The sequence below is a fragment of the Molossus molossus genome, unplaced genomic scaffold (genome assembly GCF_014108415.1).
Source record: "Molossus molossus isolate mMolMol1 unplaced genomic scaffold, mMolMol1.p scaffold_m16_p_19, whole genome shotgun sequence".
In the NCBI taxonomy this organism is placed as follows: Eukaryota; Metazoa; Chordata; class Mammalia; order Chiroptera; family Molossidae; genus Molossus; species Molossus molossus.
Window position 1 is genome coordinate 12,901,696 of NW_023425354.1, and position 22,056 is coordinate 12,923,751.

General features: G+C 58.2%; 1 protein-coding gene across 1 annotated transcript in view; it reads left to right on the plus strand.

Annotated features, from left to right (window-relative positions):
• The window catches only part of SCN4A (sodium voltage-gated channel alpha subunit 4), a 44,835-nt gene that overhangs the window by 10,253 nt on the left and 12,526 nt on the right, over window positions 1–22,056 (plus strand). Inside the window, exons 2-14 of the mRNA XM_036268499.1 lie at window positions 4,206–4,836; window positions 4,926–5,044; window positions 5,175–5,264; window positions 5,567–5,695; window positions 6,145–6,236; window positions 7,909–8,223; window positions 10,641–10,704; window positions 10,945–11,086; window positions 11,844–12,053; window positions 12,654–12,807; window positions 14,530–14,768; window positions 16,511–16,684; window positions 17,365–17,721. Coding sequence (XP_036124392.1) covers window positions 4,564–4,836; window positions 4,926–5,044; window positions 5,175–5,264; window positions 5,567–5,695; window positions 6,145–6,236; window positions 7,909–8,223; window positions 10,641–10,704; window positions 10,945–11,086; window positions 11,844–12,053; window positions 12,654–12,807; window positions 14,530–14,768; window positions 16,511–16,684; window positions 17,365–17,721 — 2,358 coding nt within the window. The 5' untranslated portion in view covers window positions 4,206–4,563. The remainder of the gene's footprint in view (window positions 1–4,205; window positions 4,837–4,925; window positions 5,045–5,174; window positions 5,265–5,566; window positions 5,696–6,144; window positions 6,237–7,908; window positions 8,224–10,640; window positions 10,705–10,944; window positions 11,087–11,843; window positions 12,054–12,653; window positions 12,808–14,529; window positions 14,769–16,510; window positions 16,685–17,364; window positions 17,722–22,056) is intronic.

Here is a 22,056-nt window from a genome sequence, read left to right on the forward strand (position 1 = left end):
ACCCTGAATTTTGACTTGAGCAGCCGATGGATGGCGGTGCTGTTTCCTGGGCTGCGGGCAGGGGGAGGAGCAGACTGGGGGGTGAACACGAGTGTCATTCCAGACGCTGCAGGTTGGGGTGCCTGTTGGCTACACCCATGGAGTGGTCCAGCCGCCAGTTGAATGTATCCATCCGGAGTTCACAGAAGTTTATCCAGTTCCTGTAGCACTATTTACAGTCACAGGGATGATGCCATCCAGACCGAGTCTTGAGAAACTCGAGAGATCGGGAGAGACGCAGGGCGAGCACAGGGAGCCGAGGAGCAGCCCGAGAGGCGGGACGCCTGGGTGCCCTCGCATGGAGGCTGAGAGAATAGAGCATTCCAGAAGGGGGCTGCGGCCAACTGGGTTGAGTGCTTCTGAGAGGCTGAGGAAGGTGAAGACAGAAACGTGTTCAGCAGACTTGGCAACGGGGAGGGTGCTAGTGACTTGACAAAAGCCGCTTCGGTTGAGTTGGGAAATGGAAGCCGGGCTGGAATGGGCTGGAGAGTGAGTGAAAGGCAAGGAAGTAAAGACAGCTGGTGTAGACGCTTTCCAAGAAGTCGGTTTGTGAAGAGGACGGAAAAACAGGGCAATGGATGAAGGGGGCTGTGAGGCCAGGAGGGTCGTTTTTGTCACGGCTGCCATTGCTTTAAAGAAGGGAGACGATGGCGCAGAGAGACAGCTGGAGAGGGAGGTTCTGGGAAGGGGCGCTGGCGGGGCCTGAGCCCAGTGGGAGGCCTGGCCTTTGGGTGGAGGGAGGAGAGGGTGGGGCAGTGAAATAGTGTCCATCTGACGGTGGGTGGTGGCTCCCCTGTTCTCTCATTGAAAACTGGAGGCAGGTCACTAGCTGGGAGCATCATGGGGAGGGGTGTGGGAAGTCTGAGGAAAGGGGACAGGGAGGCTACCAGAGCGAGCTGCACTCGGCAGAGCAGAGGGCTGTCCTGGAGTCTGTAGCCACAGTCGGGGGCAGGCCACCAGGTCCTGCCCAGGCTCCAGGGGCATCCTGCTACCCAGGGGCTGACTCGGGACAGCAGAGTGGGGACACGTGGGCTGGGGTTTCCCCAGGTGAGTGGGATAGAAGGACAGAGGAGGCCGGAGTCGGGGGCGTTTTCTAAGGCAGGATTATGATGATGGCTCTTGCAAGTGAGGATGGACGAGGAAGGAAGTGAAGTCAGAGGGGTCTGATGGAGAGGGAGAAAGTGTAGGTCAAAGAACTGGCGTCTCAGAGAAGCCCAAGGGTGACAGCAGCCAGCAGCGCCTGGGCTGAGCTCAGAGGTAGGAGGAGGGGGGGGGGTGCTGAAAGAGGTCCCGATTGGAGCACATACAGCTTCTGGTTATGATTCAGTTTCAGGGTGAGCTTGAAGGATGGAGGGGCTAAGGCAGAGTGTTCCTGTAACTCGTTCATTCATTCAGAAAACTTTTACTGAGAGTTACGTAGACTGCTGGCACAAAGGATTGATCCTCTAAGCCAGGGTACCTAGGGAGGGCTTCCTGGAGGCAGTGTTTTCTGTGTAGGTTGAGTCTAGAAGGATAAATTGAAGTTCTTCAGGGAGACTAAAAAGAGAGGTACTTCAGGAAGCAAACAGATCAAAAGCACAGGCACGGGTGGGATGGGAACCAGCTCGGGCCATTTGTAAAAATGGAGCGTGGGAGGGGGTCAGTGGCAAGCTAGGGATTGGATCATGGAAGGTCTCAGGATGGCCGCGTGGAGGGGTGCGGACACACTATTAAGCAATGGGAAGCCCCTGAAGAATTAAGCAAGGGGTGACACGATCAGATCTGTGATTTAGAAATGTGGATGGGGGGCTGGAGGGGAGGCCGGCAGGTGGGAGGTTTGAATAGAGCAGATAAGGGGTGGTGAGGCAGCGGAGGAGGGAGCAGCAGGGCGTGGGAGCTGACCAGGTGTACCACCTGGATGTGTTCAGCAGCCCCCAACCAAAACCGTTCCTCTGCTGGCCTGGCCAAGGAGGACACTGTCCCTCTCACGTAACAAGACATCCAGTTGTGAAGCGACTTCCAGGTTGGTGGAGAGACTAGGAGGAGAGGAATTTAGGTAAGGTGCAAATTTTGAAGGGAAAGATGAGGAGTCTGTGTGGGGCCAGTTGGGGGACAGCAGGAGGAGGTGTCAGGCTGTCTGTGCCACCTGTGGGTCTGGTGCCAATGTGCCAGGCCCCGGATTCAGTGGTGACCCCAGCCCAGCTCGCAAGGAGTTTGATGGGGGAGACAGACACCAATAGACAACCAGGTACGTCGACCTAAGAGCTGTGCAGGCTGTGGCTCATGCGACAGGTCTGGGGCCGCCAGGGGTGGGAACAGACGTGGGAAAGCTGTAGAGACCACGGAAAGGAGGTGAGTGGTGGCCGTTCCTGTGGCAGAGGAGGACGCAGGGGACAGGTGCGCGCTGTGCCCGGGGCTGCAGACCAGGGCCTGGAGCAGCAGCCTCCAGGAGCAGGAGGGGGAGCCCGCAGGGCAGAGGCAGCCCAGCCAGAGGGGCAGGCCGGTCCTCCTCTCCATGCCAGTGTGAGATGCTGGAGGGAGGGTCAGCTGGGCAGACACCACTGGGGCTGCCCACTGGGGGCCTCTGGTGACTCCGGTGAGTGGTTTCCAGGGCTGGGGCCGAAGCCAGTCTGACTCTGATGCCTGTGGTCCTGCTTGGGCTCTGAGAAGGAGGGAGTGAGCAGCATTGTCCTGAGGGTTGTTGCCAAGTGGGGCCTGGGAACTGGAGGGTGCCCAGCAGCCGTGGGGTCCCTCCAGGGTCACCTGGCAGGCAGGTCAGCATCTTCTGTAGGGGCGTGTGTGTGCGATTGGTGATGGTGATGAAGGCGGGAAGGTGTGTGCTAAGTGGCAGGGTACAAACTATGGGGACCGTGCGAGGGGTGGTTTCAGGCTGTGTGTGTGTGTGTGTGTGAACGTGTGCTCACGCGCCCACACTCCCACGCACACGATGGGGCCAATGAGCAGCTGGGGGACAGGGTCAGCAGGAATAAGCAGAGTCATCCCTGTGGAAACACGACTCCCTGGGTGATGATGGTAGGGAGCAGCTGGGCAGCCTGGCCAGGGGCGTGGCCAACTCTGCCCAATGGCTCTGGCCGCTGCCTGGGCCGCCCTCCCCACCTGTTGACCAAGCCTGAGGAAGAGCCTGAATTGGCTGGGACAGGGACCCTGCTGGGGCTTGTGGGTCCACTCTGAGAAGGTTGCTACCCTCCCCCTCCAGTAGCTCTGGGTGGCTACGGGGGTCTGTCTGTGTGGGACCTGTGACGGAGGTGTGGCTCTGGGGGTCTGTGTGGGCTCTGTGGTGGCTTCATGTGACCAGGCTGCAGTGGTCTCCCTGGGCCTGCCTGCCGACGTGGGTCCTTCCCCAGGGCCGTCGAGATAAGTGACCCATCGCCTCCCCTTCACAGGGAACAGGCTCAGGACAGCTGGGCAGGGGCCAGCAGAGGCCAAGGGACTGGCCCAGGAGACACGTCCACACAGTGTGCCTCTAAAGCTCCTGGTGGGCGCCCCTTTATCCACCCACTTTGTACAGGGACCACCAGCCAAAACGGTCCCCGGGAGCTCTAGCCCTGCCCCCACCATTGAAACTGTCCATCTCCTTGTGCCTGTGACCTTTTGTGTGTGTCCTTCTCCGCGTTAGCATCTGCAGCACCCCCCCACCACCACCACACACACCCTGAATCTCCCTGCTCCATCTCCCCTGCCTGCCCATGGGTTAGAGGGAGGGGCCCCCGGGAGGGAGTTGGTGGAACCCTCTGCAGGGCCTTAGGTCCTTCCTTCTTCCCCCTTCCAGCCCAATATCACACTCCCCCAGAGCTCAGGACAGGACACTCCACACACCCACATCTTTCCCTTCCCTCCAGGCCAGGGCTGGCAAACACAGGCAGATGCACCATACTCTCCTTTCTCGTGCCCCTGGCAGGCATCACTAATCAATCACAGCCATCGTTTTGCTGCAGCCTCGATGGTCTCCATTCACACCTCCTGGCAGCCAAATAGCAGCCAATCTAAGTCGGCCCTCAAGGTGAAACCCATCCCCTACTCCTGCCTAAGGTTGATCCCTCCGGGCCCTCATCTCAGCCCATTCTCCAGGCCCACCGTGCATTTCACCTCTGACTCCCTTCTGCCTCACGCTGGGATAGAGACCACGTGGGCACTATAGCCTGTTGTGATTCTCTCTCTCCTTGCAGGCTGAACCACACTGTTCCCGGAGCTCAGGCCCAGGAGGTGTTTGAGGGCACAGGGGCGTTGACCCCTAGTCCCCAAGGCTGAAGAGGGTCTGGTTGGTTTGTCATCGGTCCTGAGGGCAGCCAACCCTTGCTGGGGGGGAATGTGGTGTGGGGCTCAGGGGTGATGCTCCTGTGCCCAGTACCTGTACTGCACAGTGCCCAGGCCTTGCAGGCACAGCGCACAAGCCCAGCAGCACCTGCACACCCTCCTGCCCAGCCTGGCCCGTGGGCGGGTGGCCGCCCAGCACCCGGGGGGCTGCACACTACAGCTGCCCCGATTGCCTGCCGCCCTCCTGGCCCCTGAGCCCAGGATGCAAGGATGGCCCGCCTGTCTCTGTCCACCGTGGTGCCTGTGGGCCCCCACAGCCTGCGCCCCTTCACCCAGGAGTCCCTGGCAGCCATAGAACAGCGGGTGGTGGAGGAGGAGGCCCGGCGGCAGCGGAACAAGGAGATGGAGATCGAGGAGCCTGAACGGAAGCCGCGAGGCGACCTGGAGGCTGGCAGGAACCTGCCTCTTATCTATGGGGACCCCCCGCCAGAGGTCATCGGCATCCCCTTGGAGGACCTGGACCCTTACTACAGTGACAAGAAGGTCGGGGCCTGGGAGGGTTTTCTCTCCTGTCTGTGCATCGTCCATCTGTCTGCCTGTCCCCAGGCCTCACAGCTTTCTCCCTGCCTCAGACCTTCATCGTGCTCAACAAGGGCAAGGCCATCTTCCGCTTCTCGGCCACGCCCGCCCTCTACCTGCTGAGCCCCTTCAACATCATCAGGCGAAGCGCCATCAAGGTGCTCATCCACTCATATCCTGTCTGAGTGGGGAGAGGCAGGGCGGGGGACAGATAAGCAAAAGGGTGTGCTCTGGGCGAGGAGGCCCTCTGTCCACCTCCCCTCCCCACCTGCTCCCTCACTTTCCTTGACCCTCCCCCCAACGCTGTTCAGCATGTTCATCATGATCACCATCTTGACCAATTGCGTGTTCATGACCATGAGTGAGCCGCCTCCCTGGTCCAAGAACGTGGAGTAAGTCTCTCTTCCCCTCCCCCAACCTTTCCCACCCCTACCCCCGCTGGCCCCAGGACACCGCCCATCCCAGGTGTCCGCACTCAGAAGATTGTGTTCCAAGGAGACACACACTGTCACTATCACCCCATTAACACTTTATGCCCCTAGGTTGACACACACTGTCATTCTCACCAATGTTCTCAGCCCCAGGGTGGCGTATTTCACTTCTGTGCCCCTCCCCCCTGGGAGGTCCATCATTGCCACCCACACCCCTGCCCAGGCATGACCTGCCCGGCCCTGGCCCGCCCTCTCCCCGCCAGGTACACCTTCACAGGGATCTACACCTTTGAATCCCTCATCAAGATGCTGTCCCGAGGCTTCTGCATCGACGACTTCACATTCCTCCGGGACCCCTGGAACTGGCTGGACTTCACCGTCATCATGATGGCGTGAGCAGGGGCCCGGGGTGTCCTGCGGCTGAGGAGAGGGAGCGGAGAGGGCCAGACCTTACAGAGAGCAGTTGAGGGGGCTGATCCTCTTTAAGAGAGGACCGCGGGGGCCTGGGGTCAGGTGTGCTCACAGTGACCGGTATGTACAACAGGAGCCACTATCCCCAGGGTCTGGCTTGGAGGCTCTCCTGCTGCCCTCTGTATATGTTACAACCACACGCAGCGGCCCTGAGCCTGGTCCCACAGGCCCTCACCCAGCGGGAGGGCTGGGCTACCCTTGTGACCCCCACTCCCCAGCAAAGCTGCACTCTTCCCCAACTCTCAGGCCCCGAAAGAACCTCGGGGTGTAGGTCTGCTCCCCAGCCCCTGGAGTAACCCCAACTACAAGGATTCCTGATTTGTACCCTCTCACCTACCCTGGTTTCTGACACAGTCCCCACCTCCCCCAGGTACCTGACGGAGTTTGTGGACTTGGGCAACATCTCAGCCCTGAGAACCTTCCGGGTGCTGCGAGCCCTGAAAACCATCACAGTCATCCCAGGTACTGGGGGGATGCAGGGACCCTCCACCCAGGTCGACAGGCCTCTCCCCATCCCCAGGCCCAGACCCTGATACTCAAGTTCTAGGAGCCTGACCCAGGGTCACAAGACTCCCAGGCTGTGTGTGTCAGGCACACACCAAAGCCTGGACACAGAGGGGCTCTCATGGCCGGACAGGAGAAGGGGCCCCGGCTGGAGGATGGGCACTGAGGGGCAGCTTAGCAAGATGGGTAGAGCCCAGACCCTGGAGCCAGACTGCCTGTGATCAGGTCTCCCTCCCACCACTTCCTAACTTTGACCTTGGGCAAGTGGCTCAAGCTGTCTGCCCCTCAGCATCTGTGAAATGTGGATACTGATAATGCCACGCATGGGGATGTGATGAGGGTCAAATGCTTGACTATCGATCAGGTACTCAGAACACTGGCACACGGCGTGTGTGTTAAATAAAATAAGCAGACTGGGCAGAGCAGCGACCTCCAGCTGAGACACGCAGGGGTCAGTGACGGAAAGTCCCCACCCTGAGGGCTCCATAGGAAACACACTGCTTGCCCACTGAGCCATGAGGCCGGGCAATTCCCAACCAATGTATCAAGAAGCAGGAAATAAATAGAATCCAGATCATCCAGACCCTCAAAAAAGCAGGCGGAGAAACTGGAGAAGGTTCATTAAAGGAGAGAAAGATGATCTGTGGAAAGCAGGCTCTGGGAGGAGGGGAAATTGTTCGGTCTGGATGCTAGAAAGTGCCCGAGTTCTAGACCAAAGCCCTCCCACTGCAGTTTAGGAAGGAGACCCCACGAGACGCCCGCAGGGGAAGTGCTCGCTGAAGGCCACACGGCCACGGAGCCAAGGCCACAGCACCGTTTGGTGCCCTGCTCCTGGCGTCCTCGGAGCTCGGGAAGGTTTCCATAAGGAGGTTGCTGAGCATCGCTTGTCTATGTCAGGATAAGAAAAGGGAATCAACTAATACTGAAGCGAGAGACACTGTGGTTAGGCCCAAGGGACGCAGTTCTAGCTCGTCCATAAAGGATGGGACTCGGTCCCTGGGATTCCATGAGTTGTTTATGCCTTTGTCCGTCCAAAGGGGCAGAATGCAACGATCGTGCCGTCAGTCTAGAGCTGCTCAGAGTGAACGCTGCTATTCCTTGGGGGTTAATAGGCATTATAAGGAAAGGGGTTCTGTGGCCAAGTAAGTTCAGGAAACATGGTATTGAAGTTTCTAGAGGACTTGTCAGAGCTTTAGATGAGATGATCTATACAGTGACTCTCCGAGAGCGGACAGCTCAGCCTTTCCCAAACATTATTGAACACCCCGCCCCCACCTTCTAAGGGCACAGCTTGGGAGATTAGTGTTCTGTGGAGCACACCTTGAGGATGCTGACCTAGTGACATTGATTAAACTCCACTGTGTGCCTTTGTTTCTCTATGAGTCAGGCACCAGACTGTGAAGTCTTTATAGTCCGTTCTTCCAGCGCTGAGATTCGGTGGCCTTTCAAAGGTGTCCGATTAAGGGTGTGACTGAGGTCGGGGCTAACCTGGGAAGGCTTCAGGGAAGTGGTGCCCCTTCAAGTCAAGTCTAAAGGAGATGGAGCGGGCAGAGGCTCGGAGGGTCAGGGAGTGAGTTACCACCTGCCCTGCCGGCTCTCCCGTCCCTACTCTCACCCACCCTGCGGTTAGGGCTGAAGACAATTGTGGGGGCCCTGATCCAGTCCGTGAAAAAGCTCTCGGATGTGATGATCCTCACCGTCTTCTGCCTGAGTGTCTTTGCCCTGGTGGGGCTGCAGCTCTTCATGGGAAACCTGCGGCAGAAGTGTTTACGGTGGCCCCCACCTTTCAACGACACCAACGCCACATGGTATGACAATGATATGTGGTACGGCAATGACACGTGGTACGGCAATGACACGTGGTACACCAATGACACCTGGAACAGCCAGGACAGCAGGGACAGCAACTATACCTTTGACTGGGATGCTTACATCAACGATGAAGGTAAGAGTGGAGGCTGGAAGGGCAGCCCCAGCCCCAGCCCCAGCCCCTGCCCCAGCCCCAGCCCCAGCCCCCAGGGCAGCCCCAGCCCCAGCCCCAGCCCCCAGGGCAGCCCCAGCCCCAGCCCCAGCCCCAGCCCCAGCCCCAGCCCCAGCCCCCAGGGCAGCCCCAGCCCCAGCCCCAGCCCCAGCCCCAGCCCCAGCCACCGCTCCTGCCCCCAGGGCAGCCCCAGCCCAGCCCCAGCCCCCAGGGCAGCCCCAGCCCCAGCCCCAGCCCCAGCCCCAGCCCCAGCCCCAGCCCCAGGCCCAGCCCCCAGGGCAGCCCCAGCCCCAGCCCCAGGCCCAGCCCCAGCCCCAGCCCCAGCCCCAGGCCCAGCCCCAGCCCCAGCCCCAGCCCCAGCCCCAGCCCCAGCCCCAGCCCCAGCCCCAGGTCCAGCCCCAGCCCCAGGTCCAGCCCCAGCCCCAGCCCCAGGCCCAGCCCCAGCCCCAGCCCAGCCCCAGCCCCAGCCCCAGCCCCAGCCCCCAGGGCAGCCCCAACCCCAGCCCCAGCCCCAGCCCCAGCCCCAGCCCCAGGCCCAGCCCCAGCCCCAGCCCCAGCCCCAGGCCCAGCCCCAGCCCCAGGCCCAGGCCCAGCCCCAGCCCCAGCCCCAGCCCCAGCCCCAGCCCCAGCCCCAGCCCCAGGTCCAGCCCCAGCCCCAGCCCCAGCCCCAGCCCCAGCCCCAGCCCCAGCCCCAGCCCCAGCCCCCAGGGCAGCCCCAGCCCCAGCCCCAGCCCCAGCCCCAGCCACCGCCCCTGCCCCCAGGGCAGCCCCAACCCCAGCCCCAGCCCCAGCCCCAGGCCCAGCCCCAGCCCCAGCCCCAGCCCCAGGGCAGCCCCAGCCCCAGCCCCAGCCCCAGCCCCAGCCACCGCCCCTGCCCCCAGGGCAGCCCCAGGCCCAGCCCCAGCCCCAGGCCCAGCCACCGCCCCTGCCCCCAGGGCAGCCCCAGGCCCAGCCCCAGCCCCAGGCCCAGCCACCGCCCCTGCCCCCAGGGCAGCCCCTGCCCCAGCCCCAGCCCCAGCCCCAGCCCCCAGGGCAGCCCCAGCCCCAGCCCCAGCCCCAGCCCCAGCCACCGCCCCTGCCCCCAGGGCAGCCCCAGGCCCAGCCCCAGCCCCAGGCCCAGCCACCGCCCCTGCCCCCAGGGCAGCCCCTGCCCCAGCCCCAGCCCCAGCCCCAGCCCCAGCCCCAGCCCCAGCCCCAGGTCCAGCCCCAGCCCCAGCCCCAGCCCCAGCCCCAGGTCCAGCGCCAGCCCCAGCCACCGCCCCTGCCCCCAGGGCAGCCCAGGCCCAGCCCCAGCCCCAGGCCCAGGCCCAGCCCCAGCCCCAGCCCCAGGCCCAGGCCCAGGCCCAGGCCCAGGCCCAGCCCCAGGCCCAGCCCCAGCCCCAGCCCCAGCCCCAGGCCCAGGCCCAGGCCCAGGCCCAGCCCCAGCCCCAGCCCCAGGCCCAGCCCCAGCTCCAGCCCCTGCCCCAGCCCCAGCCCCAGGCCCAGCCCCAGCCCCAGCCCCAGCCCCAGCCCCAGCCCCAGCCCCAGCCCCAGCTCCAGCCCCTGCCCCAGCCCCAGCCCCAGGCCCAGCCCCTGCCCCAGCCCCAGCCCCAGGCCCAGCCCCAGCCCCAGCCCCAGCCCCAGCTCCAGCCCCTGCCCCAGCCCCAGCCCCTGCCCCCAGGGCAGCCCCAGCAAGATAAATAGCTGGGGGCAGGATCTGAGCTGAAATCGGTCACTTACCACTTGGGGAACCTCTGACAAGTCACTTGATCTCCTTGACCCCGAGTCCTCACCTGTAAAACTGAGATGACAACACCTTTCTGAAACAGTTAATATGAGAACAAATGCCAACTAGCTTTGAAATTCCTGATGCTTCCACTATAAAAACCAACAGTCCACATTCCCTATTCCTGAACCTATGTACTCCCTGGCCTGCCTCCACCGGGCTCCCACACACCCACATCCTATTTACACACTCACACTGTACATATTCACACTCACACAGCTTTTAGTCCACGCAATGCCTTCTTCAGCCTGGTACCCTGGAGTCCACCCTCCCCCACCCCCCAGACTCAGCCATCAGTTGGGGGCCCTGCGCAGGTCCATGGTGGCCCCATGCACACGCGTACACGCTCCTCCCGTCTCTCTGTGCCCCTGCTGGGTTCCCACTGTGCAACCACACCAGGCACTGAGCTGACACCACGTGGAGCTGAGCTTCCTGCAGCGTATCCTCTCAGATACCTGAGGACCTGGGGCTGCCCTTAAAGGAGGGGGAGGGGTACCCAGAGAGCATCCGTTTGGTGTGGTCCACATAGATGTGTTCACAGGTGTGCAGTGGGTACACATGCCCACAGTGTGTCCACGTGGTGACGTGTTTCCTTTGTGGCCTCTGACTCCCACAGAGAACTTCTATTTCCTGGAGGGTGCCCTCGACGCCCTGCTCTGTGGGAACAGCAGCGATGCTGGGTGAGTGATGCTGGGCAACAGGAAAAGGTGCCCCAGGAGCATCAGAAAATCGGGGCTGATTAAGGCCAAGGACCTGGGGTGCATGGGAATGTAAGGAAAACCTACGGGCATGGATGGAACACTTTCCTGGTTTGGGGACACAGATAGGACTGAAGGATTTGTCTCCCCTTGGGCCCGCCTATCTGCCCCCCAGTTGGGTCTCTCCTTCCTCCCTAAAACCAGCCCCCATTCTATCCCCAGGCACTGCCCCGAGGGTTACCAGTGCATCAAGGCTGGAAGGAACCCCAACTATGGCTACACCAGCTATGATACCTTCAGCTGGGCCTTCCTGTCTCTCTTCCGCCTCATGACACAAGACTATTGGGAGAACCTCTTCCAGCTGGTACAGCTGCCCCATCCTGCTCTTCAGCCCGATAAGCACCTCCCTCCATCCCCACAGCCTCTTCATCGCCTGGCAGCACCCCAGCAGGGCTGTCATCTGTGGAACCCCCGCAGTGCCCCTGTATACCGGTTCTTAAAGCCCTCCAACACTGGGCACTGGCCCAGATCTGAGTGACAGCCTCTTCTTCCTTCTCCACCGTTGCCGAGCTCTGGCCTGGCACAGACCCTTGGTCCTCACAGTAACCAGTAGGGAAGCTTAGAAATTCAACTCGACCCGGACAGTTATTTAGCTTCTACTGTTCGCAGAACAGGCAGGTTGAGTCTGGAGCAACAGGGCCTTCTGGTCCCTGGTGATGTTCCTGACACTGATGATGTTAATGAAACTAGTAGTAACAATAGTTACTACTATCTGTTGAGCTCTTACTAGATGCCAGGCACCATGGCAAAGCTAGGATTCAAGCTGACCCCAAGCCCATGTTCACCATTTTTCATCCTGGCTGTCTGATCTCGTGATGTCTGGGTGGGATCCTCAGGGCTCTCTGAGCCAGGAGACCAGGAAAGTCTGGGTCCCAGGTATACATTTGTAAGCTCCCCAGAATGTGGTTTAGCCTGCCAGGATGTTCAGACCCTGCCTCAAAGCACCAGGCTCTGTGAAGGACCTTCTCTGTTTACCTGTCTGGGCGACGGGTGTGGAGGGGGGTGGGAGGGGAAGCCGGCAGGGCACCATGTGACACTTCTTGTCCCGACCCCGCTCCCAGACCCTCCGAGCAGCTGGCAAGACCTACATGATCTTCTTCGTGGTCATCATCTTCCTGGGCTCCTTTTACCTCATCAATCTGATCCTGGCGGTGGTGGCCATGGCATATGCTGAGCAGAACGAGGCCACCATAGCTGAGGACCAGGAGAGAGAAGAGGAGTTTCAGCAGATGCTGGAGAAATTCAAAAAGCATCAGGAGGAAATGGAGAAGGTCTGGACTCAGAGAGAGGAGGCCGAGGACCCAGGGACCTCCCTGCCCCTCAGCCTGGGTTCTCCTGGGCAGGCCGAGGGTGAGGGAGAGGAAGGGGCAGGGGCTTCGAGGCAGGGGAAGCGGAGACCCCAGGCTGGGGGCTTTGGTCCTATGGGAGACATCCAGACAGTAGAAAGGGTATTTCACAGCTCTGTACCTCAGTTTCCCCATATGTAACAAGGAATCTGGAGTAGTTAAATCAGAAGAAGCCTTCCAGCTTAAATACGTATGATTTTGTGATTCTTTCTGGGCAGAATATGGGTCCATATTAAGAGAGGGGCGGGCCCCGGACGAGGCCCGGGGAGCAGGGCCCACTTTCTCTTCATCTCACGAAGTTCAGGCTTACTCAAGGCTTCAGAGAGTGGAGGGTCTTCAGGGATGAGGGTCCTCAGTCACTTTGGACCACCTCTGCGGTTGTCCCCCTACCTGCACTAGGCTCATTGCAGGCCAAGAAGAGGGGCCCCCCACCCTAAAGGATTCATGAGGAAGCTCTGAAAGTCAGTTAGTTCACCCTCCTGGCTCCGATACGGACTTCATGCCCATCACCCTGCGGGTCCACAGGCCAAGGCTGCCCAGGCTCTGGAAGATGCGGAGGCAGATGGTGACCCAGACCGTGGCAAAGACTGCAATGGCAGCCTGGACACAGCACCAGGGGAGAAGGGGGCCCCGAGGCAGAGCTGCAGTGCAGACAGTGGGATCTCAGATGCTATGGAAGGTGAGTGCCCGGCACCCCCATGCCCATCCTGCGTTTCAGTTACTACTCATCAGGGCACTCGGGCTCCTGGGGAGGTGGGGGTGGGACTGGCTGGGCCCAGCCTCAGGAGGACAGTAACTTAATATTGGCATCGAAGAAACAGCCATGATAAATATAGTCCTGGCTTAACCTGCCCAGTTCTGGCTGCACAGCCAGGCTGCTACGGGAACTGGGGGTTTCCGGAGGGCCTTGGGGGCCGCCAAGGCAACAGAGGACAGGATAATAATACTGACCAGGAAGGCCTAATGTTCCGGAAATGAGATCCTGCTCCTCAAATGTCTTCTGTGTAAAAGTTAAAGGCCAAAGGTCAGACTCAGCCCAGGTAGAGTCACAGACTCCCTCAAATCCTCATGCTGCTCCCCAAGTCTCAGGCAGAAGATGAGGATAAGGTAATGAAGAGAGGATAGGTAGACACACACAGATAGTTGGATGGATAGATGATGGATGGGCTGAAAGATGAATGAATGGGAAGAAATACATGGGTATATGGATGGATGAGAGGGAGGGAGGGAAGAAAAGAAAGAGAAGGAAGGAAGGAAGAAAGGAAGGAAGGAAGGAAGGAAGGAAGGAAGGAAGGAAGGAAGGAAGGAAGGAAGGAAGGAAGGAGGAATCTGTCATAGAAGAGATCTGGTTCCCTTCCCAGGCCACCTGCCTTGTGCCAGGAAGGACTTGGAGGTCCTAGAGGACTTTGCAAACCTCTAGAGGGCACCATCTCACCTGACCTTGTATGACAGGCATCCAGGTATCTAGGTGCCCTGCCAGAGAATGCCCCAGGGGATGCTGGGCAGAGCTGGCGAGGAGATCACTCAACACTGCCCTTGCTGGATGGTTGTGAGAGGTTTTGGCAGCCACATCTGCAGTGGCACCCAGGTTGGGTGGGGGTGTTACGGTCAGACTGGAATGCGCAGCCTTTGAGAGAGGTCCAGGTTGCTAACTCCTGGGTGGGGGTGAGTCAGCCCCCCCACCCTGGGGGTGTTGCAATCATGCACGCCAGTCCAGGTGTCCGTGGGACCGCCCCTGCCCCAGGCCCCTTTCCTCCTCTGTGAGATGGGAGGCACTAATAGCACTTACCCTGTAAACTCTTTCTGGGGGGAATTGAAGGAGATCGTGCCTAGGCTGAGGACGCCCCCAGGCAGCACAGGCCTGAAGTCCAGGAGGAGGAGCAGCTCCATCCATGGGCCTCGCAGGCTTTAGAGCCGGGGTGGCAAGAAAGGGGGTATTTCCGGAAAGCCACCCTGGTGGGAAATGACCCACTGACTGGGGACAGTCTGGAAGGGCCAGCATTACTGCAAAGCAAGGAAGAGTCCACAGGGGGGTCCCAGTCTGCTCCCCAGTAGCACTGGCCAGCAGCAGGTGGAACTGGGACCCAACCCCCAGCTGCCACCTCCCATCACTCCCTGGGGCCCTTGGGCACCGCCAGAGCAGGGTGCGGCATCAAAGCCCTGGGCCACTGGCAGGAGAGGGAGTCATTGAGGAGCAGAGCTTTGTGGGGTGTGTCAAGAAGGGGAAGCTTGAAATAGCCCATTGAGAGAAGAGTGTCCAGTAAAGGTTACTAAGGGGCGGGTCTTGAGGGTGATGTACTGAGAGGTGGGGCTTGGAAGGGGGGTGCCCAAAGACCTAGGTGGAGGAAGGTAGCACCTGAGGGGGGATCCTCATCACATGTCTGCTTCCACCCGCTCCCAGAACTGGAAGAGGCCCACCAGAAGTGCCCACCGTGGTGGTACAAATGCGCCCACAAAGTGCTCATTTGGAACTGCTGCATCCCATGGGTGAAGTTCAAAAACATCATCCACCTGATTGTCATGGACCCCTTCGTGGACCTGGGCATCACCATCTGCATCGTGCTCAACACCCTCTTCATGGCCATGGAGCATTACCCCATGACAGAGGAATTTGACCATGTGCTCAGCGTGGGCAACCTGGTAGGGAGGGCACAAGGCAAGGCGGTCATTCCCAGGCAGGACAGGACTTGATCGGGCTGTCTGGGCTGTGTGGAAGTATGGGGTACTATTGGGGGGCATACGTGGACAGGCTGGGGTTATTTTCCAAGCATATGGGAGGCATGAATTGTGTATAAGGAAGTGTTTGGGGTGAACCATGGCATGTGGGATTTGGGTTTCAGGCTAGTTGGGGGCAGAGAGAGTCGGTATGAGGTGCTGGAGTCGTAAAGATCAGGACGCCAGGGGATCTGGAATCCAGGCCATGCCCTGGATGCAGAGATGGGGGAGTTGGGGCACAGAGGCAGGGGGGCTGGGGGACAAGCCCCTCTTCTTGTAGAGGTCATTGTGAGCCTAAGAGGGACTAAGGGACCTGGAAGTGGGCATACATCCATGGGCACCCAGGCCCAAGAGGCCCCAGCTCACCCCGGAGGCCCCAGGGCCTGGTCCCCCAACCCTCAGCCCCACCGCCTGCACCATTGCTCCAGCGTGGCCGGGCCTGCTCCCCTCTCCAGCCCTTCCTGCTCCACTATTGTTGACACACACTGATCCGCCTGCTTATCCCTACCCATTAGGAGCATTATCACCTCGTTGCCAGCCACGGTGGAGCCTGACAAAGGGAAAAAGCCGCCTCCTCCTCCTCCAACCTGCCCCACCCTTCTCAATTCCCTGCACATTTTTCCAGGATGGCAAATGGGCAGATATTTCCCCCACCCTGAGGGTTGGGGGCTAAGGAGAATGCGATTTGAGGCCTGGGGTCAGGGGGGGGACTGGGTGGGGAGCAAGGCAATCAGACCCTGGACTCCCCAGCCTGTGAGGCGGGCTGGTCTGTTCCTTGGAGATGCTCGTGGCAGCCTGGCCGGGCTGGAGGGACCAGGGCGTGCTCTGGACTTGGCGCAGCTGCTGGGGTGTACGTGATGGGGCCGGCCCACCGCCGGCCCACCCCCTGCCCACATTCTGCTGCCGTCTGGGCACCTGCTATGGCCAGGGACAGCTCCTGGGTGGGGCTCAGCATGTGCCAGGGCAGGCTGTGGACCCAGGGCAGCTGGTGCCCCGCAGGAGGAGGGGCATGCCCAGGGAGCTTTAGGGGCTCTGCAGCCCTCAGACTCCACATAGAGGGGCGTGGGGGGCAGCTCTGGTCTTCTCATTGTTCCCAACTTTGCCCCTTTTGGCCCCTGCCCGAGACTTCCAAGTCCACCAAGATTTGCTGGGTCCTGGGACCCCCGCCAAGGAGGGTAGAGGCTGTAGGGTGCAGAAACAGGAGACTGAAGCCAGCAGGTTTGAGACCTGACTCATTCCCATGTGGGCGGCATGACCAAGCGCTTTCGCTGACCTCCCCAGCCTCAGTTTTCTTCTCTCTGAGACGGGTGTGATAATCCCTCCCGACTGCACAGCAGCCGGCGTGCCCGCGAGGTTCTGACGGGAACCACAGAGGGCTCTGTGACTGTCAAAGACTATTATGAGTGGGGTGAGGCCCCAAGAAGTTGAGGGCTGGCCCACAGTCACATGGCCAGAACCGGATGGGCCCAGGTCCCCAGGTTGTCCCCATCTGCCCTGTGGAATGGCCATCCCACTCCCCACTCACAGACACACTCGGGAGCCATGGGTGCCGCCACCTGCCCCCTCAGGGTGCTGGGCCCCACAGCTCTGCCAGGAGTCAGGGAGGAGACTCTCAGGGCCCTGTGTGCCCTGAGGCTCTGTGACGGGGACTGCACCCCACCCCACAGGTCTTCACGGGCATCTTCACGGCGGAGATGGTGCTGAAGCTCATCGCCATGGACCCCTACGAGTACTTCCAGCAGGGCTGGAACGTCTTCGACAGCATCATCGTCACCCTCAGCCTGGTGGAACTGGGCCTGGCCAACGTGCAGGGGCTGTCGGTGCTCCGCTCCTTCCGCCTGGTGTGTGAGCCCGGGTGGGGCGGGTGGCTTTCCTTACTGCAGATCGGGAAAGGGAGCCCCTCCCTTATCGCACAGGGCGGCTGGGGGCCGAAATGACAGCCCCAACCGCTTGACCCCTAGTGACCTTGGTGGCCGGGGAATGGGAACTTTGGCCTGTGCCATGGACCTGAAGGCTGAGGCTCGGGGAGCTCGTTAGGAGTCGGATGGGAACTCTGAATTAGTGTCCTTTCCACCCATGGGAGCACTTCTATTCTTTTTTAAAACTTTATTATGGGACTTTTCATGCATCCACAAAAGTATAAAGTATAGCAAACCTCTGTGTACCTATCACCCAGCCTCAACAGCCATCAATAGTCTACTGTTCTTGTTTCATCTGTCCCCCCACTTTTTGTAGAGGGGTGTATGTTAAAGCAAATCTCAACCTACAAGTTCACTCGTAAATACTTTATCTGGATCTTTAACAAATAAGAACTTTGTTCTCTTTTGAACACACAGAGAGCACGAGGTGGTAGGATCTGAGAGTTCCCGTTTAGCAGAGAGGCCAACTGAGGCCTCCAATCACTCGGGGGCTGGGGAACAGAGCTGTCCGAGATGATTCTTCCTCCTAAGGATGGGGCTCTCTCGGGTTGGGCCGGGGGTCCCCGGGCCTCATTCACCGCTGCCCTCCTTCCGCCCGGCAGCTGCGGGTCTTCAAGCTGGCCAAGTCATGGCCCACGCTGAACATGCTCATCAAGATCATTGGCAACTCCGTGGGGGCCCTGGGCAACCTGACGCTGGTGCTGGCCATCATCGTGTTCATCTTCGCCGTGGTGGGCATGCAGCTGTTTGGCAAGAGCTACAAGGAGTGCGTGTGCAAGATCTCCTCGGACTGCAGCCTGCCCCGCTGGCACATGCACGACTTCTTCCACGCCTTCCTCATCATCTTCCGCATCCTGTGTGGGGAGTGGATCGAGACCATGTGGGACTGCATGGAGGTGGCCGGCCAGGCCATGTGCCTCACCGTCTTTCTCATGGTCATGGTCATCGGCAACCTAGTGGTGAGTGAGGCTGGCTGGGTGGCTCCCCGACCCTTGCCCAGGAAATCCACGCGTGCAAGACATGACCCGTTCCTTTATCTCCTTTATTTTCTATGAAGTTGGACAGTATGAAATAACTGACACATGGCTCTATTCTACCTGCCTCCTTGACACCCCGAAATGGCAATGTTTTTCTTTAATTTTATTTTTCAATTGCAGCTTATATTCAATATTATTTTGTATTAGTTTCGGGTGTAAAGCGTAGTGGTTAGATAATCATATATTTTCCAAAATGTTCCCCCTATTATTTTTATTACCCCGCACTTGGTACTATAGTTATTTCAATATTATTGATTATATTCCCTATGCTGTATTTTATACCCCCGTGACTATTTTGTAATTGCCAATCTGTGCTTCTTTTTTGTTTAAGTTTTTTTTTAAATCCTCACCCGAGGGCATTTTTGCATTTATCTTCAGATAGAGCGGGAGGGTGGGAGGAGAGAAACATCAACATGAGAGACATATCGAGTGGCTGCCACCTGCACAACCCCAACCGAGGCTGGGGACAAACTGCAACCGAGGCACGTGCCCTTAGTGGGAACCGAACCTGGGACTCTCTGTTCTATGGGCCAACACTCTAACCGCTGAGCCAAACTGGCCAGGGCTAATCTGTGCTTCTTAATACCTTCACATCTTTCATCCAGTCCCCCAATCCTCCTCCCCTCTGGCAACCATCAGTCTGTTCTCTGTATCTGTGAGTCTGTTTCAATTTTGTTTGTTCGTTTATTTTGTCCTTTAGAGTCCACATATAAGTGAAATCATACGGTATTTGTTTTTCTCTGACTGACTTATATCACTTAGCATAATACTCTCTAGGTCCATTCATGCTGTCGCAAATGGTAAGATTTTATTCTTTTTTATGGCTGAGTAATATTCCATTGTATACATGTACCACCACTTGTTTATCCACTCCTTTATTGATGGGCAATTGTGTTGGCTATTGTAGTGAACATAGCTGTGCATATATTCTTTTGAATTAGTGTTTTGGATTTCTTTGGATCTATACACAAGTAAAATCGCTGGGCCATAATTTTTTGAGGACCCTCTATATGTTTTCCACAGTGGCCACACCAGTCTGCATTTCCACCAGCAATGTACTGGGATCCCCTTTTCTCCACACCCTCACCAACACTAGTTTATTGATTTATTGATTGTAGCCATGGTGGTAGGTGTGAGGTGATATCTCATTATGGTTTTAATTTGCATCTCTCTGATGATTAGTGATGTTGAGCACTTTTCATATGTCTGTTGACCATTTGTGTGTCCTCTTTGGAGAAGTGTGGCTTCGGGTCCTTTGCCCATTTCTTAATTGGATTGAGTTCTTTATAAATTTTGAATATTAACTCCTTATAAGATGTATCGTAGGCAAATATCTTCTTCCATTTAGTAGGTTGCCTTTTTGTTTTGTTATTGGTTTCCTTTGCTGTACAGAAGCTTTTTAGTTTGATGTAGTCCCATTTGTTTGTGTTTTCGTTTGTTTCCCTCAAAATGGCAATTTTTCTATGGTTTAATCCAATGGTTTTCAAATTTTAACCTACTTATGAGTCACTTGGGAGTTTCTTAGAACCTAGATTCCTGCGCCACCCCCCTCGCCCAACCCTGGTCCGACTCAGCAGCTCTGGGCTGGGGGCCTGGGAAACTGTGTTTCTAACGAGCTCTGGTGGTGATGCTGCTGGCCCAAGGACGCCACTGAGCAGTGCTGTTGAAACCTAGTGTATTGGGTAAAGAACGTAATCATTGGTGTCAGACAGATCCAAGTTCCAATCCCAGCTCCTTTGCCATCTGCATGACCTTGAACCAATTACTGTTCTCTGGTTGGCTGGGTTCTCTAACTACATGAAAGAAAAATAGTAGGCACCTTCTAGGGTGGCTGGGAGGAGAGACGGTGACAACGCACAAGAAGGCACAGCCTGGCGTTGTGTCCGAAGCTCCTGGGCCTCTTGGCCTTCTTTGTACCTGGGAATCAGACCCAGGTGTTGGGAAAATCCAGAGCTGGCAAAGACTGCATCCATCCTGCCACTTACCGTGGCTCCGGGCTTGGCATGTGGGGCTGGTGCGGGAGAGAGGAGCAGGGAGGGTCCGATGAGAAACAGGCTGTGGGGCTGTGGCCCAGCTGGCCAGCATTTCTGTGGCTAGGGCCTGGCAGGCATCTATCCTCACCCTGCTGACCCCGACTCCTCCCCTTCTTTGGGTGGGATGGGGGTCGGTCCTACCAGGAGTGCTGTGCTCAGCTGCCCCCTGGGGTGGCGGGCGCTGCCCTGGGCAACAGGGGTGGGAAGATGCACGTCCCCACGTTCCGCAAAGGCCTGTGGAATCCTTGGGCTGCTGGGTCAGCGCTTCTCAGATATCACTGAGCTCGGGTGGGGGCAGGAGCCGAATGTTGGGGGGGTTGTCACCTCAACCAAGGAGGAGACCCTGGGATGAGGTCCCTGGGAGGGAGGTCTTGGGGAGTGGGGAGAGAGAGGGAAGGTGTCTGGGCCAACTCTGGGGCAGGATTAGGGTTCAAGTAGCAATGTCTGAGCAGCAGTTTGTAAATGTAAGTCTAAGGACCTGGGGGTGACCGAAAGGGTCGGCAGAGGGTTCTAACTGTGTGTGTGCAAACTCAGAAACATTTCAAGCCCCCACTTTGCCACCACTGACTGGGAAACCTTGAGCAGATACTGAGGCTACCTGGCCTCCGTATGTTTCATCTAGAAAATGGGGGTGATCTGCTTCACTGGGTGGTCCTGAGGGTTACATGACACACATCTAAGTGCTTAGCAAAGCACTTGGCTCTCAAGGCCAGGGGAGTTCATGTGTCACAAGTGTGTGTGGTGTAGATACCTGACGCGGCGTCACATCCCGAGTCCTGGGCTCCTGCCAGGGGCCGGTCCTGGCGCTAAGGGTTTTATTTGTATTATCTTTTTAAAAATTATTATTATTGGTTTTTTAGAGAGAGAGGAAGGAAAAGATAGAAACATCGATGTAAGCGACAAACATCGATTGGCTGCCTCCTGCACCCCCACACCAGGGATCGAGCCCGTAACCCCAACAGGTGCCCTGACCAGGAATTGAACGGGGACCTCTCAGTCCATGGGACGATGCTCAATCCACTAAGCCACACCATCTGGGCTTTGAATTATCTTTAATACTCTTGACAGCCCCGTGAGGCAGGCAATGTTGGCTCTGTGCTCCGAGGAGGCACTGTCCAGAACCACACAGCCTGTGAGAAACCGAGCCTGGACTGGAACCTGGGTCTGTGAACGCCAATAGCAATAACGTCAATAATGACAGCAGTGCCGCTGATGTGGGCACCCACGCCAGCAAGGATGATGACAGCTGGGCTCTATGTACGTGGATCCAGCCTTCGGAACACGTTCTGTGTACTCAGCTCTGCTTTGTAGATGAGGAAGCAAAGGCCCAGGGAAGTAAACTGGTAATCTATGGCCCGAAGCAGTCTGGCTCCAGTCTGGAACCACTGCATTGCCTCTGTGTGCGTGTCTCTCTCACACACACACACACACACACACACACTCACCACTGACACCCTTTTCTGGCCCAGCTCCGTGGTTCTCCCACTTCGCTCAGATGGAGTGGAGCGGCTGAGGGAGGTGGCAATGTGAGCTCCTTGGGCACTGTCCCCGCCCCCCCTGCCAGGCTCATGGAAGCTGGCGTCTGGGGAGGGCATGGGGGCATCCTGCCAGGGAGTGTGGGTACCTGTGTCCCCTGTGTCCATGACACTTGGGCACGTCCTCTGGGTTCCTGTGAAGAAAAGGAAATGACTAGGTCATAGGTGAGCCACCCCTCAGAGCCCCCAGGAGAGCGTGGAGTCCACCCCTCCCCGCCAGCCCCCACCCCCGCCCTGCCTGAGGAGGCTATTTCTGTCTCAGGCAGGAGCCGTGTGCAAACCCTGCTGACCCAGAGAGCAGCTAATTCCCATCTCAGATGTGTTTCTGGCAACTGGACGCCTCCCCCCAAGAGAGGGGGAAAAAAGACCAATTAATTATAGTGGGGGGCAAAGGCAGCAAAGTAGTTGAGGGCACCAGCATATTCCCCTAAGGAGAGAATATATGCAGGGCACAACATATATATTTTAAAGAGACTATGTTAACATGATGGTTAAGACAATGACAAAAAGACCTTGGAGGACACTGGTGAGAGTCAGAAGTGAGCAAGGGTGGCAGATTCACGTGTGCAGCTCCCAGCCCCGCCCCCAGCCCCCCAGAGAAAGAACCTGGCCCTGACTTCCAGTATTGCACACATAACAGCCAACGTGTTTTGAGTGCTCACCACAATGCGAGGAGCTAGGGACTAGAA